The sequence below is a fragment of the Sciurus vulgaris genome (assembly GCF_902686455.1).
Source record: "Sciurus vulgaris genome assembly, chromosome: 12".
NCBI lineage: Eukaryota > Metazoa > Chordata > Mammalia > Rodentia > Sciuridae > Sciurus > Sciurus vulgaris.
The window spans coordinates 14,927,621-14,943,858 of record NC_136473.1 but is presented as its reverse complement, the minus strand read 5'-3'; the positions used below and the strand labels follow the sequence as shown (position 1 = coordinate 14,943,858).

Below are 16,238 nucleotides of genomic sequence, written 5' to 3'. Positions count from 1 at the left end.
GCTTCCTCTTAGAGGTAAATCAGAATTATAGCTGAGATAAATGGCTTTAGGACCACTGAATTTATAAGCATGATAAGGTAGCAAAGCTAATGTATACAACCAACAACTTCTGCTCCAGTTGGTCAGCAACCAGGAAACTTCATTATAATATCTGTCCCTTTCACTAATATTAAAAATAGGTCATTTTAAATTTCAGATATAGTCATTAGTTTAAATACAGTCACTCTTAAGGTTCTTTTCTTATTATTGTTCTTTCTATTTTTCTTCTAACATGGGCAAAATGCCTAAGGAATGTTTCTGTTTCAGTAACAAGTTAACCAAGGCAAAACAAAGAGAACTATCACTCTCTTCAATAATAATAATAATAATAATAATAATAATAATAATAAAATCAAAAGCAGATAGTTTTATTGGAAGGGAAACATTAGAAAAGCAAAAGGCCTTTCAAGTCTAACAGGATGGTCCTCTGAACTGCACCTAACCTAACTTCTTGAGTATCATTTTTAAACCAGTGGCAGGTACTATTCTGTCATGGTTGTCTTTGCCCTGCTCCTTGGCTTATTTTTACACAAAATCTGACTGTCTTTCCCTAGCTAAAATAAAATACATCAGCTCATTCTGCCTGCCTCTTACACCTTGTTCTGGTGAGAGAATACTCTTTTCCTTTTCCTACTGGAACCTACCATTTTCCTATCTGACAGGGTGTCTCCCTACCACAGGAGCTGATGAACTGCACTTTTTGATGGGAATTGACAGTGGATGTCATGGAAGAGGGGGCTTCACTAGGGACTTTGAGCATGAAGAACCACATCAGTCTGGAATGACTTGGGCCATATCTCTCACAACACAGAGGCAAGATGGAGAAAAGGAAAATGAGGAGAGTCTTAGCAACACCTTAGGGACCCTCAATACTGCCCACCACAAGTCAAATATACCTCTTTTTATTTTTTCCATTCTAAGGTACTTTGATTAGGGTTTTTTGTTACTTACAACAAGAATTCTGAGTAAATACAAAATACCCAAAAGCAAATAAGCATGTCTCAACTAGAGGCGCAACAGCCCCTAAGAAGACATTTTTAGGTTTTCCCTTAGATTATGGTGGGTTAAAGAAACAGCCAATAAAAAATGCCTTTGTGTCAGCTGCAAAAACTGCTAGGGAGGACACTATCCTGTCATCTGGTTCCATATGGAAATCAATTCTTAAATCTAGTGCCTTGAAAAACTTTGACCTATCCCTATTCTGAGAAACTAAGGCATATTCCCTTTTTTTAAAAAAAGTATTTTGTGGGACTGGGAGTCTAGCTCAGTAGTAGAGTATGTGTTTAGCATGCTCAAAGCCCTGAGTTTAATCCCCAGCATTTCCCATGCAAAAAAAGTATTTCCATTTTTGCCCTCACTGCTAGGAAGTTGTAATCATATATTATATATATATATAATATATATATATATATATATGTTTTTTTGTTTGTTTGTTTGTTTGTTTTGCAGTGCAGGGGATTGAACCTAGGTCCTTGTGCTTGTGAGGCAATCACTCTACCAACTGAGCTATATCCCCAGTCCTGTAATCATATTTGATGCACAACCATTTGTTTCTTTTTCTTCTCTTTATCTCAGTTTGCTATTTCTATTTCCTACTTTACTGTTACCGTGAATTCATTTTGACTGGAGAAAAACATTTTAAGTATTGAAAGGAAAACGCATAAAGTAGAATAAAAATCATTTACTATTATTTCTCTAAAGAATTTCTCACTAAGGGCTGGGGCTGTAGCTCAGTGGCAGAATGCCTGCCTAGCACATGTAAGTCACTGGGTTTGATCCTTGGCACCACATAAAAAATAAACAAATAAAATAAAGGCATGCTGTCTGTCTACAACTACCAAAAAAAATTTTATCATTAAAATACAACTATACATTTTTCACTCTATTAAATGTTTTTTGGTGCCAAAACTGCATTTTAAAATTTAAAATGTTTATTTTCCTTAAAAATGCTCTAAATGATTATTTTTGTAGACACCCACAAGTATTCTCTATTTCTATTGTCAAAGAGCTTGGAAACATACAGACAACAAATACCTGTACTTACTTTATGTCTTTAAAGATTAAACCTCTTACATTCCTCAAAATTATTAAGCAAAGCTTAGCTCCAGTTTTTACAGTATATAGAAATAATTTAGAAACAACAACTATCAAAAAATCCTTCATTAGGCATATGCTACACTTTGTGAACCTTGGCAAAAAAATGAAATGAATGACATGAAAAGAAAAGAATTTTGTGAATTTAGGAAATCAGTCCAGTTGCCACTGGAAATCAGAACATTAGCAAAAAGGAAACAACTGCCAGCAGTAAAACAGTGCCTGAAAAAATAGCTTGACATAATTTGAGTATTTTGAAAACCAGGTTAAATTTGTTAAACAGAACACCTACGTGAACTCTCAAAGGCATTTAGAATTATCACCAATAATACTGTTCTCTGAAAGGCATCATAAATGATTCCTGCAATACTAGATCAAATGTTATTAAATTTAAAAAGAAAAATGACCAAGCATTTTAGAACATCTCGAGGGGCTTTAGTAGTCACCCCCTTCTCTGGTGAGCTCATGGATCACAGACCGGAAGGTCCTGAGAGCAGAGGAGTCACAATTTCCCCTTTACTGTATCCTGGGCTACCAGCACGAGCAGCATGGCTGGGCAGAAAAACCTCGGGCCCGAGGGGAAGCATGGATGAGTGGATAGAAAAGGGCAGAAGCTTTCTCTCTGGGACTTGGGAGAGGACAGCATTAGTGGACATTTGAGAAACGTGAAGAAGAATGCTTACTCCCCACTCTGATCACTGTTTCCCAAAAATTTTACGTAAATTTATATTACATTTTTTCTTAATACTTTGCTAATATGTAAAATTAACATTTTACATGAGGCTTCTTTAATAGAATTTTGAGCTTTATAAATCTCAGTGCCATTTAAACTTAGAAAAGCTGCAGGTCCTGTTCTGCCATGTATTTTCTTGATAATTCTCTCTAAACAGTTCCTGCACCAACAAATTTTATCCCATTACTCTGCTCTGTTTTCTTCATTGAAATGAATAAAAGAATGAATGCTATTAAGTTGCCAACTTCTACAAGCTCAAAATAAACTAAATCAGCAAAAAATAAGACCGGATGACAAATCACAACTCTGCCACCACTGGCCCATCCCAGCACAGGCATTCCACTCCCGTACTCAGCCACTGAGTCTGGGTGGGACCCCAGGATCCCGGTCAACAGAGTTCCAGGCAGTTGTGCCTGGGCAAGCGAAGCCTACTTGCTATTTTGTACCCAAGCAAGACTTCACTATGAGGCTGGACTACGACAATTCAGCAATTACCTTGAATGTGTTCCCTACTCATACTTTATGTATGCTGAGACCATAGTTTCAGGGTCGGATTTTAGTTTCATCATCAATGTAGACTAGGGAACCTGGGGTATCCATCGCTGGAAGACATGTTCAAAGAATTTGAGGTCTTTGGAAAGTCATCTTGAATTTTAACACTGTCAGGAAGAGGTACGGACTGACCTCAGCATAGATCATTTTAGAACAGTTTTCAGGAATGTAAAAGCAAGGGAAAAACAAGTTACCTCTGTCTTGTTTCAAATAACAATAATAGAGTACAGAGGAAACAATCTAACCTCAAAGTACTTTTCTGGATCAAGGGCAAAAGACATAACTTCTTTAAGACTTAGAAACTAAACACTGTCTTAAAGATCTTCCAAAGAGAGGGTATAATTTGAACCTTGTAAAGCTTTTTCTTTTTCCCATAATTTCAAGAGTCTACTCTTTGCCTGTCCTTCAGTAATAAACACTTCTCTCTATCCCTGGACTATTCAATTCTTCTTGTTTTTGAACCCCCATCTGCTCATATATTTCACTCTTAAAGAATATGAGTTCACCCCCTAAGTGTGTACAAACTAAGTCATTAAAGGCACAACTTGTATGAATCTTTCACCACTAGGAATAAGCCATGCTTCCTTATGCTACATTAAACCATGAAGAATTACTGTAATTTGAATGTCATGTGGTTTCATATATCATAAAATATTAAAAATTTTTTCAACTATTTTGAAATGCAAAAGACATTTAGTTTGTAGGTTATACAAAAACACACAGTGGGCTATAGTTTACAAATCCCTGATTTAGATATTCTCCCCCAAAAACCCCACTTGACTAATTTCTATTTTACATAAAATTCTATTTCTACTTGACTTGGGCTTCTCTTATTTTAAATTTAAAATGTAATGTATTTTACTTTACCTCTTTGCTCACTGTAAGGATTTTTTTTGCATCTGCCTGGGTCAAATGATTAATCTCTCATAAATACTGGGGTTATTTACCTAAATATCTGGAAGTTTATATGTTATATAATATTGGACTGTTCCCATGGCATTTGTCTAGAATCTCTGGTTATTATAATTTCTGTCAAACTACACATTTTGTTTCAGAGTAATAGGATCTGTTTCTCACATCTTCCAATATCTTAAGTGTATGAGTGATTTACTGAAAGGAGGAAATAGAATAAATAGTCAACAGAATGACTGAAAGACACCCAAGGGCAAGGAGATGAATGTAACAAACCTTATTTCTCCACAGGGAGTGAGCAGGCTAAACTTTCATGTGGGAATTGAGACTAAGTACTGTTGACCAAATGAGAAGACAGAATAAAATATGAACTGGCAGGAAAGAAGTAGTTTTTGAGTGATGAATAAGAATACCTCTCCCTAGAGAAATGAGACAATATACAGAATTTCCAAGGAGATTTTGTGTAGCGTTATTTTGGTGGGTCTCCTCTATCCTCTACTGATTGAGAGATGAGGACATCATTCAAACCTTTGCAGGTTGACTGAGGGCACTAGGTACACAGGTACCTGTTTTAAAAATACATGATATTTTTGCTAACATTTTCTAAGCTTGTCAACACTACTACCACCCACTATCTAGGTCTTTATTGGTACAATCAGGAAGAATAATGTGAAAATTACCTAGGGAATATAGGTAAGAAAATATAAATCCTTTGGATCGTATACTTAAAATCTTCAGAGGAGAGTATACTCTGCTGGAAGATCATGTCTGACTCTGTACTACTCCTCAAAATCATACTGGGCTTCTTTACTGCACTATATTTGGAGTTGACAGAAGCAGTAGCATAAAACACATATAACCTTTGAGATTAAATGAACCACTGAGAACACAAAGCAAATTTTCTGTTTCTGCTCCACCTGCTACAAAAATTCATAGGTCCTACTCTCACTTTAATGGCTCAAATTAAAAGATGAATAAAAGAAAAATGTTCAACCAATTTACTTTAAAAATGGGTTAATATAATGGTTCAGGGAAAATTCAGATAAACAGTAGTACAGGGTTTACACTTCAAGTTTTAACTTCTTTTTTTCTTTTTTTGCGTTACTGAAGATTGAACCCTGCCCATGCTAGGCAAGCACGCTACTAATGAGCTACGCCCCTAATTCTGCATCTCTAGTTTTTAAAATATACAAATGAAAAAGACTGTACGACTAAGACATCAGCTGTTACTACTGTATACTGTTTCACCTAGTCTCTAACAGCAGCTCTGTTTTACAGGCATAGACTAAAACCACTTGTCATATAGGAAAAAGTCTTACATCGACCTGAGCAAAATAGAGCAGTACGCCCACCCAACACAATTTCTTTATTTTCCATATAACTAAACCTTAAACACAATGTAGAAACAATGTCATGTGCTAATCCTTTAAAAAAGCGAAAAAGAACAAGAAAAAATAGGATCCTGTATATAAAAACAAAGCAACAAGCATTTACCTAGAGGAAAAAACCAGTAAAAACCTGAAAACAAAGAGTTCTCAAAACAAAGCTTGACCCTACATGTTCATACCTGCAAAAGGTTCGCAGAGTCCTAACTCTATCAGGACAAGGTAGAGGAGGTCAAGTTTCACTGGCTTCACTCTGATTCAAAGCTTTATACTTACATCTTGTCTTGGCCAGCGCCAACTCGCAGAGTCAATCTGGGGATAACTGGACTCGGGGCTGGAACGACTGGTTCCACTTTTATCTGTGGAAGTTAGTACATTACAGTTCAATGTTACTTCTTTTCTAAGTACCTCCTACCTCTGCTACTTTCCCACCTCCACAAACTTAATAAACATGTCTAAGTCACAAATATGGCTAAAATGCTAGACTGAAAGATACTCTGGGTGATTCTGTGTTTGTTTTTCAACAACTGAAGGCTACCTGACATCATGTGAAATTTTATGAACTTTAATTACATTATGTAAATACAGCTGTTATTTCTAGAATTTTTTTAAAGTTTGGGTTAATTTTTTGGGTTTTATTATATTAAAATTTTTAAACAAAATTGTTATCTAGAGCATTTGGTAGAGCATTTACATGATTGTCAGGTTTAACCACAGAAAAACTTTGCAGTGGTATTTTCTTTATAAGATAAAATGCCTCTTTTGTAGAACTTGGTAAACATTAAACTCATTTTATTATACGAGAAAGCTGAATTGTCAAGTGTTCGTTATAGCATTAAATTATTCCATTTTTGGCTAGTAGTAAAAAGATCTGAAATGCTGTAAAACAAAACAAAAGTCCATCTAATTTTCTTATTAGAAAGGATTTATTGCAAAGGCAATGACTGCTGAAAAATACATTAAAAAATATACATAAGTTGAGTTTCACATTAAAGGGTCTCTTCACAATTTTTGGTTTGAAGACCTTGATTAAGTAAATATTTCTAATAAAACACATAAAACCAATCTCTATAGTTCCAAATAGTTATCTATATCAGAATTTTTCAATGGAAATTCGCATTTTTGATGGGACAATTCTTTGTTATAAGGAACTGTCCCAAGCCATGCCAGATGTTTAACATCCAAGGTCCTGAAATACCACATGCCAATAGTTCACAGCAGGTTCCTGACACCTAGCTGCAAACCACTGACTTTTATTTTTCAAGTTCAAGAATTGACAGAAGAGTGGGGTGGTTCTAAGGAGGAATGAGTATCTTAACTGCTCAATATATTATATCATAAAGTGACTTGCACAGGGATCAAATCTATTGTTTTCTCATATATATTTATTTATTTCCTAGTTTACTATTATCATTTTTTTAAAAAAATCTATCATCACATTAAGATCTGCTCTGACCATTCTCTTGGACAGTGCTGGCAGGTAAACATCTTCACCTGTGCCTTCAATATTGTTTATTTGGTTTCCAGTCACTCACATAATGGCAGACACCATGTCTGTTTTGTTTATTGCTATTTCTCAGTGTCTATCACAATGACACATAATAATTGTTAAGACATTTCAATCATGAATATGAAGCAATGATTTCAAACTTTTATATTTTCAAGACCCTCCCTAGATTTTCTTTCCACTCTTGCTTTGCAAACCTCATAGGAAAAAGTATTGAGGCCAAATGGTAGGAGAACTCCTTTAACTCCTTACAGATGTACAAACTTCTCTGCACCCACAACCATAACCACAGTCTACCTACTTGAGTCTGTCTTAAGTCTTCTTCCTCAGCTTCTCCATTCCATTAATTATTTTTAACTAGTTTTTATTTAATTTTTTTTAGACTTTTATTTATTTATTTTTATGTGGTGCTGATGATCAAACCCAGTGCCTCACACATGCTAGCCAAGTGTTCTACCACTGAGCTACAACTGCAGCCCCTAACTTTTAAATATACTCAATCCTATCTTTTTTTTTTTTATACTGAAGATTGAACCCAGGAGTGCTTAACCACTGAGCCACATCCCCAGTTCTTTTTTTAAGATTTTATTTAGAGACAGGGTCTTGCTGAGTTGCTAAGTGCCTGGCTAAGTTGCTGAGGTTGGCTTTGAATTCAAGATCTTCCTGCCTCAGCCTCCCGAGCCACTAGGATTAAAGACGGGCACCACCATACCCCACTCAATCCTATCTTAAATTTTTTTTCTTTTTTATCTTCTCTTTAACATCTGGCTAACAACTGCTTACATTTTTTCAGTCTTCAATTTGTTGTCTCTTTATTTGTATTGCTATCTGTTCATCTCTTATTCTTTCCTTGACTCACTCCAGTTTCTGCCCCAACCACACCACTAAAACCACTCTTTGTAGACTTAATTATTGGCGAATGTCCCAGTACTTTTCTTCATGACAGGCCCTACTGAGCTCCTGCCCTCTTCACATAGCCCCTGCTTTTGCCTGACATTGTTTGCTCCTCTCCTCTTGTCATTCTACAGTTTCTCGTCTTCAGCGATCTCATCCATGCCCACGATTCCACTGTCATGCCATCAAACTTTCCCTTTCTAGACTAGCACTGACTGACTGAACCCAAGACCAAACCAGAAGCCGCCTACCGAAAAACTTCCACTAAATATCATGCACTTCATCTCTTAACATCCCAATCTTATCAGTGTCACTAACGGTCATTACGATGGGGTAGAGCAAGACCCACGTATAACTAGTTAGGGCTTGTGTTCACTTTCTTCAAAAAAAATTTTTTGGAATGAACAGTTCCATATTTAAACCAATCTGAAAACCAGAGATTCAGTCTTTATTTTGTGAGCTATTAAGACTTCTATAATTTTTTCACCCTTCTACTTTATAGAAATAAATAAATATAACCAAAATAGATAAACATTTACAAGTCACCTACAACTTGCCGTGGCATTGTACCTGGTTATTTTGCAGATGTTCTCTTTAAGGCTTTTTAACAAACACATGGAGTAGATATTATGGGTTCTGTTTTTTTTTTAAATTAATTTTTAAATAAGTTTTAAAAAATATTTTTAGTTGGAGATGGACACAATACCTTTATTTTATTTATTTGTTTTGTGTGGTGCTGAGAATCGAACCCAGTGCCTCACATGTGCTAGGCAAGCACTCTACCACTGAGCTACAACTCCAGGCCTGGGTTCTGTTTTATAGGTAAACAGAACATACATGGAGCAAGCATTTTTTCTTTTTTTTTCCATTTTGTTGCCACATGTGTATTGTGTAATTTTTAAACACATCTATTTCCTCAAATAATTACCATTTCCTTGTAGTGAAAACTCTCAAAATCCTTTCTTCTAGCATTCTGAAATGTGCAGTACCTTATTGCTATCTGTGAAACAGCACACCAGAACTTCTTGCCCTGTGAGTAATATTTCTTATTCCTTATTCCTTCAACCCACAACACTATATTTAAACACTAAAGCAGGTTTTTTTTAAAGCTGTATTTAAAAAATAAAATGGTTCCCCCCTACCTTTAAAACAATTCTGGCTTATGGTTGATATGCTGTGCATTGTGTTTGGCCTAGTCTTTACTACACTAAACAATAATTGTATGATATTATCCTTGTACACTATTACACAAAATGCCCCATATACATTATGCGACTTGATCTCAAATTCAGCAAGCACTCTGGGAGCTATTATTATCCCCATGTAATGAAGGGCTCAGAAAGAGTAACTGGTTTGCCCACAGATACAAAGTCAGTAAATACAAATGGTCTAAATCCAGGCCTGCTGAAACCAAATTCATCTCCTGTTCTACCATACATCTCCTCGGCTCTCTGACACATTTTGAGCTCTGTTTCTGATAATGCTGACGTCCTGCATGGTTCACTTTTTTAGCCAAGGTCTCCTATGATAAATGACATATACTTGTGTGATGGGTAGGGTTAGTTGTAAAATGTGTTTTTCTCTATCAAAGGCTAACTAATTTATATGGAAATTGAGATTAACTTTGGCTTCACTTCACTTCCATCTGACTAAACTAGCTTGGGTTTTTGACACTGTCTTAAATGGTTTACAGGGCAAACAAACCAAGATATCATCTATTTATGACCTCTTATAAAAAAATAAAATAACATGGAAGAATAAGCAAACAAAAATAATGGCACATTTTATAAGTCAGATTAGAAATGGTACAAATGGGTCCTGAAGGCAACAGGTATTCAACTAGCTGAATTAATGAATGATTCTGCTACATCAGCTCAAAATTTTATCTGTATATACAGTGTCCATGTTATCCAGAGACATCTCTGATAGTGAAAGGGAGGTTTAATTATGCCATAAAAAATGCAAACTGGGATTGTGCCAGACAAATAGGACAACTGGTGTAACCCCACCTATAAACTACTTACACACTTATTCTCAAAGAAGTTAAATCAGATTTATCTTGAAAAATTTCAAGAACCATAGAAAAAGATCAATAAACTTCTAAAGAAGAAAAAGACTAATGAGGATGCTAATGTAGATATAGTGTGATTTCTAAACAGAATTTTCTTCCCATATTTTTGCTTATATTAACTTTATCTGAATGCTTACTGGAAAGAGATACCTCTTATGATTATAAAATAATTTCGTATGCATACTTCCTAAGAAACAACAAACTCAATGAAAATAACTTTGATTACTTAATATGACTAATGCCATCTTTTAATGGCATGGAGCCCAAATCTGGGGACGACATGAGCTTTTAAGGGTTAAAATAAAAGAACAGCACTTTGGGAGTAATGCTGAGAATTGGGGCAAGCAGAAGAGCATTTACAGTGGATTACTAAGCTTCCCAATTCACCAAAGAGGTAAAGTCCAGCAATATAAGACTCCTTTGTAGCTAACTAAAAATACATTGTCAGTGGATTTGTCCAGTTTTATGTATAAGCAATACTTCTTTCACCTGAACTAATACTAGTAGTCATATAAGCCCCTTATTGCCATGTGCTGCATTTTTTTTGCTAATCTTCAAGGATTTAGCTTCTTTGCCACATACCTCAGGGCACCAACTGATAAAGCTCTAACTCTCCATTTTTCCAGGACACCAGCAGTGCGGCCTTGCAAAAAATGAAAATCGCTCAAGAGATTTAAAGGGGAAATTTATTTTTAAAATCCTGACTTGAAGCAAAGAGGTGGATTTTTAAAAAGCTTATCTATAAAGAATCAGTTTAAATTTAAATTCTATCTTGGAACTCTTTCATGCATTCCAGCTTTAAAGTTTATCTTTTGACAGGGACTTTCTACAAAGGTAATGGGCAGCTTTGTCAATATAATCTGTCCAAGTTTATTTTTTTTTAATGTTAAACTCCTTTCATTAAAAAAAAAAAAAAAAAAAAAAAAAAACCCACCACATATGTGTACTAGCTGTGGTGGCAGTAAGTTCAGCAAGCACGAGTTCAGATTCCCATCTATGCTGATAAGTTAGAAAAAATACATAAATTCTCCTCACAAAAAGCCAAGTTTAATCACCTAACATTTGGATGCTGACAGGTAACCCTTCTGTTATCTTCCTTAGCAATTAAGAGTCTTTACATAATTTACTTTTGAAACACAGTCTAACTAAACACTGATAAGCCATTTAAAATATTAAGATGGTCAGAAGAAGATGCACAATTGTGGTTAAGCAGGAGTGGCACCCAGCTTGGACACTCTAACAACCCATGCCTGCTTTCAGCCAGGGTTAGCGGAGGGTGACTTTGGTAACTTCTATAATTAAACATGCTCATTTAAACATTAAGTTACTGGTTTCTTCTTGAAATAGACAGTTATAAGAAATACGAAGAGAGTATTTCCCTCATTTACTGTGCTATTTTATTTATTGAAAAATCCTTTATCTCACAAGTTATAACAGTTAATGAGAAAACACTGGAATTGAATCCATTTTACTTTAAATACAAGAAAGATGAAAATCTTTTGTTAAAGGGAAAAACCAGTAAGACTATTTACCATTCTCTAAACTGTTTAAATTTAATAAAAAATTATTTAGGGGCAAATCCTAAAGGATTTGTAGGTAGATTAAAGAAACATTAAAACTTTAAATTGTTCTGATTACTAAAGTCATTAAGGCTTGGAGGATACCCCTTTCATGGTCTTTAAAATGTGGCAGTTGAACAGGAGTTCTCTACGGTTTCCTCAAGGACTAGAATTTTTTTGAGTAGTGATGTCACCCTGCTCCTGAGTGTTGACCCTTCTTACCTGTCCCTCTCCCACTAGCATCCCCTTACTCAGACACACCAGAGCAGACAGAGTGATGGGCCTGGGAAGCCGCGTGGGTGATAAGGAATCCAGGCTTCAGGCAGATAGACCTGGCCAATCACAGCTCTTCCACCCAGGGCTGTGGCAAGTCATCCACCCTTTCTGTACAGTTTCCAATTGTAAAACAGGAAGAGAAATACCAAACCCTTAGAGCTGTTTGGAGGTAATATTAAATAATGGAGTTCTGCCCAGGTCTGGCACTTGAATGCACCCAATAAGTGACAGTTGTTAAAATCATCTTCTATCTAGGTTAGTTCACTCAATAGCTAATATTAACTCAAATGAAACAATTCATCAATCAGTAGGATAAAATTTGGGGACTCCTTTATAAAGTCAATGGACTTTTCATTACATACAACTTTCAATCATCCATGGTTTGGTTATCAACATTATTGGTTATTTCCAAGAAAATCCTGAATTGTTAGTCATCTGTTCATCTTAAATGACACAAACTAGTCTTTACTTAAGTGTTTTCTATGAGAAAGCAGAAGAGAAAGCCTTTTATGCCAACATATTCTTAGAGAAGGCATGAAACTATTGTTTTTAAACAGAGGTAAACTACCTAATGATGCTGTCTCTTCCTGGTATTGAATGAGGGGCAGAGACAGAGGGAAGGAAGCAGAGGTTCAAGAGGTTACGAGAGGCTCATGAGAAGCTAGGAAAGAGCAGAGCTAGGACCTCAACCCAGGTCAGTGTGACTACCGAAGTCCATGTTCCATGCCAGTTGTGGGCCAGCTGGGCCTGTTTACTTACAGATGGCGATGTTGTTGTTTGGGGGCAACACTCCACTGGGCCATCATATTCAAATAAGAATATATTCAAGTATAAGAACACAGTCCCCATTTGACAGGCAGATTTTGGCTTATCTTGTATTTAAGATTATATAGGTGGAGCTGGGGGTGTTGCTCAGTGATAAAACACCTGGCTAGCAGGAGACAGGCATGGGGTTCTATCCCCAGCAGTGCGCCTGTGTGCGCGCACACATACGCACGTGTAGACACAACTCTCCAATTCCACTAAAATAAATAGCAAAATGTTTTCTTACAATGATCCTTCCTCAAAAACCACTTAAAATACCAAGAATAAATTTTAATTAAAGTAATTTTATAATCCTATACATTCATCTAAACCCCAAAGAGTCATGGTCTTAAATAGTCATGCAATACATACACTGACAGGTACAAAAACAAAAATTTTAATAATAATTTTAATAATTTTAATTTCAATTTATTTTAAACTGCTCTGATGTACTGTTAGGTTGACCACTGCTAATTGCTATTATGCTATGTGGCTCGTCAACATAATTGCTCTTAATAGGTTTTTCTTACAAAGTTCCATTTTAAATAAGTGACACACCAGACTCCTAACCTTGACTAATGCCTATTATTGCTCATAAAGGAGAACTAAAAGCTTATATACATAATTTCACTTACCCCTTTTTAACTTAATGTAGGAAAGCATAGTGGTTAGAAACATCAATTCGTCTTGCTGTTCTGCACTGAAATTCTGGCTTCTGTCGCTTACTTAAGTATGTTATCTTGGGCACGCTTATTCATCTTTCTAAAACTCAGTTTTTCATCTTAAAGTGATAATCACTATAGTGTCTACCTCAGAGGGTTGTGGTAAGGACTTAAGATTATATAAAGTGCTCAGCATGGTGTTTAGCATATAGTAATTACTCAAATGTTAACTATTAGTATTTTGCTATTTTTAGTTTTATCATTTTCTCTACATTAAACATGAAATACCTAAGTATTAAAGAAGCTAAAAAACTTTCTTTGGGATTTTATCCAGGGTATGCTAGATTCCAAAGCCCAAAGCTACTTCCACTCACCAAGCAATTCTTGTTTAACTAATGATATCTGTGTTGGTCACTGGTATTGATAAATGTGTACAAGGCTGGTAAAATCTTTGTAAATAGGCAACATAAACAGAAGATTTTAAAATTTACCTTTGTTGCCTTTATTCTGTGGACATGTAAGAAAATTCAATGATCATACATAACCCCACGTCAGGTCTGTTTTCAATTATTCATTTTACTTAATACTTCAGGGTTGGGGTTGAAAAAAGAAAAGTCTTAAGGTTTATACTAATATGTCAATTTCTACTCATTGTTAAGGCATTTCCATGAGTTGCAGTGGCCTTTATCCTTTCCTAACTGTGTAAAAGACTAAAATTTAAATGAATGCTAAGAAAGTAGAAATAATTGTTAAAAGCATAACAATAGTTGACACACCTGTACTACTACGTTGGCTAGTATGGTCAAATGAAGTAGCAAACTTAGAGGACAAAATAGCAAACCCAGAGATTTACAGTTTTATGGTGGATTCAAAATGGAATAATATCACCATCATCATCTCTAGTTACTGAGATGGCATTTACTTAGGTGCAGCTATAGTAATATGCATATCCTGCATCTCATGTAACCCTCATAAAAGCAAAATGTCCAATTTCACAAGAGTCAGGATTTGAATTCAGGTCTGACTCTACAAGCAATACTATTTATTATTTTTAAAGTTCTTATAAGACGGCTGACTTTGACAAATGTTTATCTTTTCATATCTCTGATCCATAATTCATCAAAACTGGTTTAAGAACATGGGTCCTTCTGTCAGATGAAATCAGTGACTAGTAACTAAGCCTTTGCCTGCCAGAGGTAGTCTGAGGGACTGGTCTTTCTTATAGTCTGATAGACGCAGAGGAAAGGTATGGACTGCAGTTATGAACCTAATCTGATGGGCTTCTCTCAAATTCATAATGGCTGTTGAAACAATGCCACTGAATTTCTAAAGATTTCAAGATGGTGATGAAAGCAAGAGTATCATGTTTGACTGACTGAGGGTTCAGTTGCCAAGTTACTAGTACATGATAGTATAATGACTAATTGCTGTCAGACAATATCTCTAACAATAAATTTTTCAAAATATGAAGTATATCTGTGGTCTAAGTGACTTGGCTTGTTTGTTGTTTGCTACTCCTGTAAACTCAAGCTTGGACAAGTTACTCTCTCAGGGTCAGTTTCTCATTCATGGGTGATAACCTGCTGGATCTATGTCACAGGTGTGTTAGGAGGAGAAAATAAAGTGTAAGTGCTTTCAAACCTGATAAGTTGTATATAAGAATAAATAATATAATGATAAAATGATTTGTAAAATGGAAATAAGAATTGAGTTTCTGTATCTACTTAACTTGCCAATATTCAGTTATCGATATCAGAATTTCCATTCTACGTCTTTCTATTTTAGCATAGCTAAGGGGGAAAAGAAAGAATCAAGTTAGGCAGAAAAATGTGAGAGCTGCCATCACTATTTTCAGCAAAACTAACTTTCCTAGGTAAGATTTATTGGTAATAGATCTACGATAGCTCAAATCTATATTTATCAAGTGGAAACCTCAATATTCTGAGGTTACGTTCAAACAGAGAAGATCACTTCTATAGGCTAGGGAAAGGACCTCTGAGGGGTTCAATGGATGGCACTATTAATATTGAGCTGCTTTTTTAGAAAGTTTAAACAAATTTTCAAATCAACCAGTCAACAAATATAATAATCCCAAGAGCCATGAAGGAAGAGCAGAGTCATAAGGACATAGACCACATCCTTTGGCAACAGGACAGAGGTCCTGGCTCCTACAAAATGGCAGGATCTATCAGTTTCTCTGGACGGACTCTGAATGTCTGATTTACTGACAAGGTAAACATCTGTGCTATGTGGAGTTACTTTCTGCCCTAAACCAGACAAGCCTAGAGGCTCGGGCTAAGATCCTCAGAATGAGTTCTAATCTTGTTAATGCAGAAAATGGAAGGAATAAGAGATGCTACTCAAAGTACTATAGATAGCCATAATCCTGAATAAATGCCAGAATGGCTCTTCAGAAAGAAACTTGAGTCAGGAGTCTTTCTATGGGCCTTGCTATCCTCTTAAAGCAGGGCCATGACTTTACATGCTCTTAGAAAAATGAGTTCTGTGTTTTCCAGGTATCTAATAGCACAAAATATTATACAGTAGACTTGATAATTAACAACAACATCACTTCACTATTTAAAATTACAGATTACTAAGAAAAAACTGCCAGAGATTAGCACAGTTAATACAGAGTTTAAGCTATGAATTTTAACATCTTTGAGTGTATGGGGGGGCTTGATCACAGGCTTATGGTTTCCAGAACTAAAATAAACTTTGTAACCTTACAACAAACATATTTCCATTAA

General features: G+C 35.6%; 1 protein-coding gene across 1 annotated transcript in view; it reads right to left on the bottom strand.

Moving 5' to 3' along the window:
• Positions 1-16,238, bottom strand: part of TAF3 (TATA-box binding protein associated factor 3) — a 170,066-nt gene that overhangs the window by 29,218 nt on the left and 124,610 nt on the right. Inside the window, exon 4 of the mRNA XM_079106994.1 lies at positions 5,992-6,074. Coding sequence (XP_078963120.1) covers positions 5,992-6,074 — 83 coding nt within the window. The remainder of the gene's footprint in view (positions 1-5,991; positions 6,075-16,238) is intronic.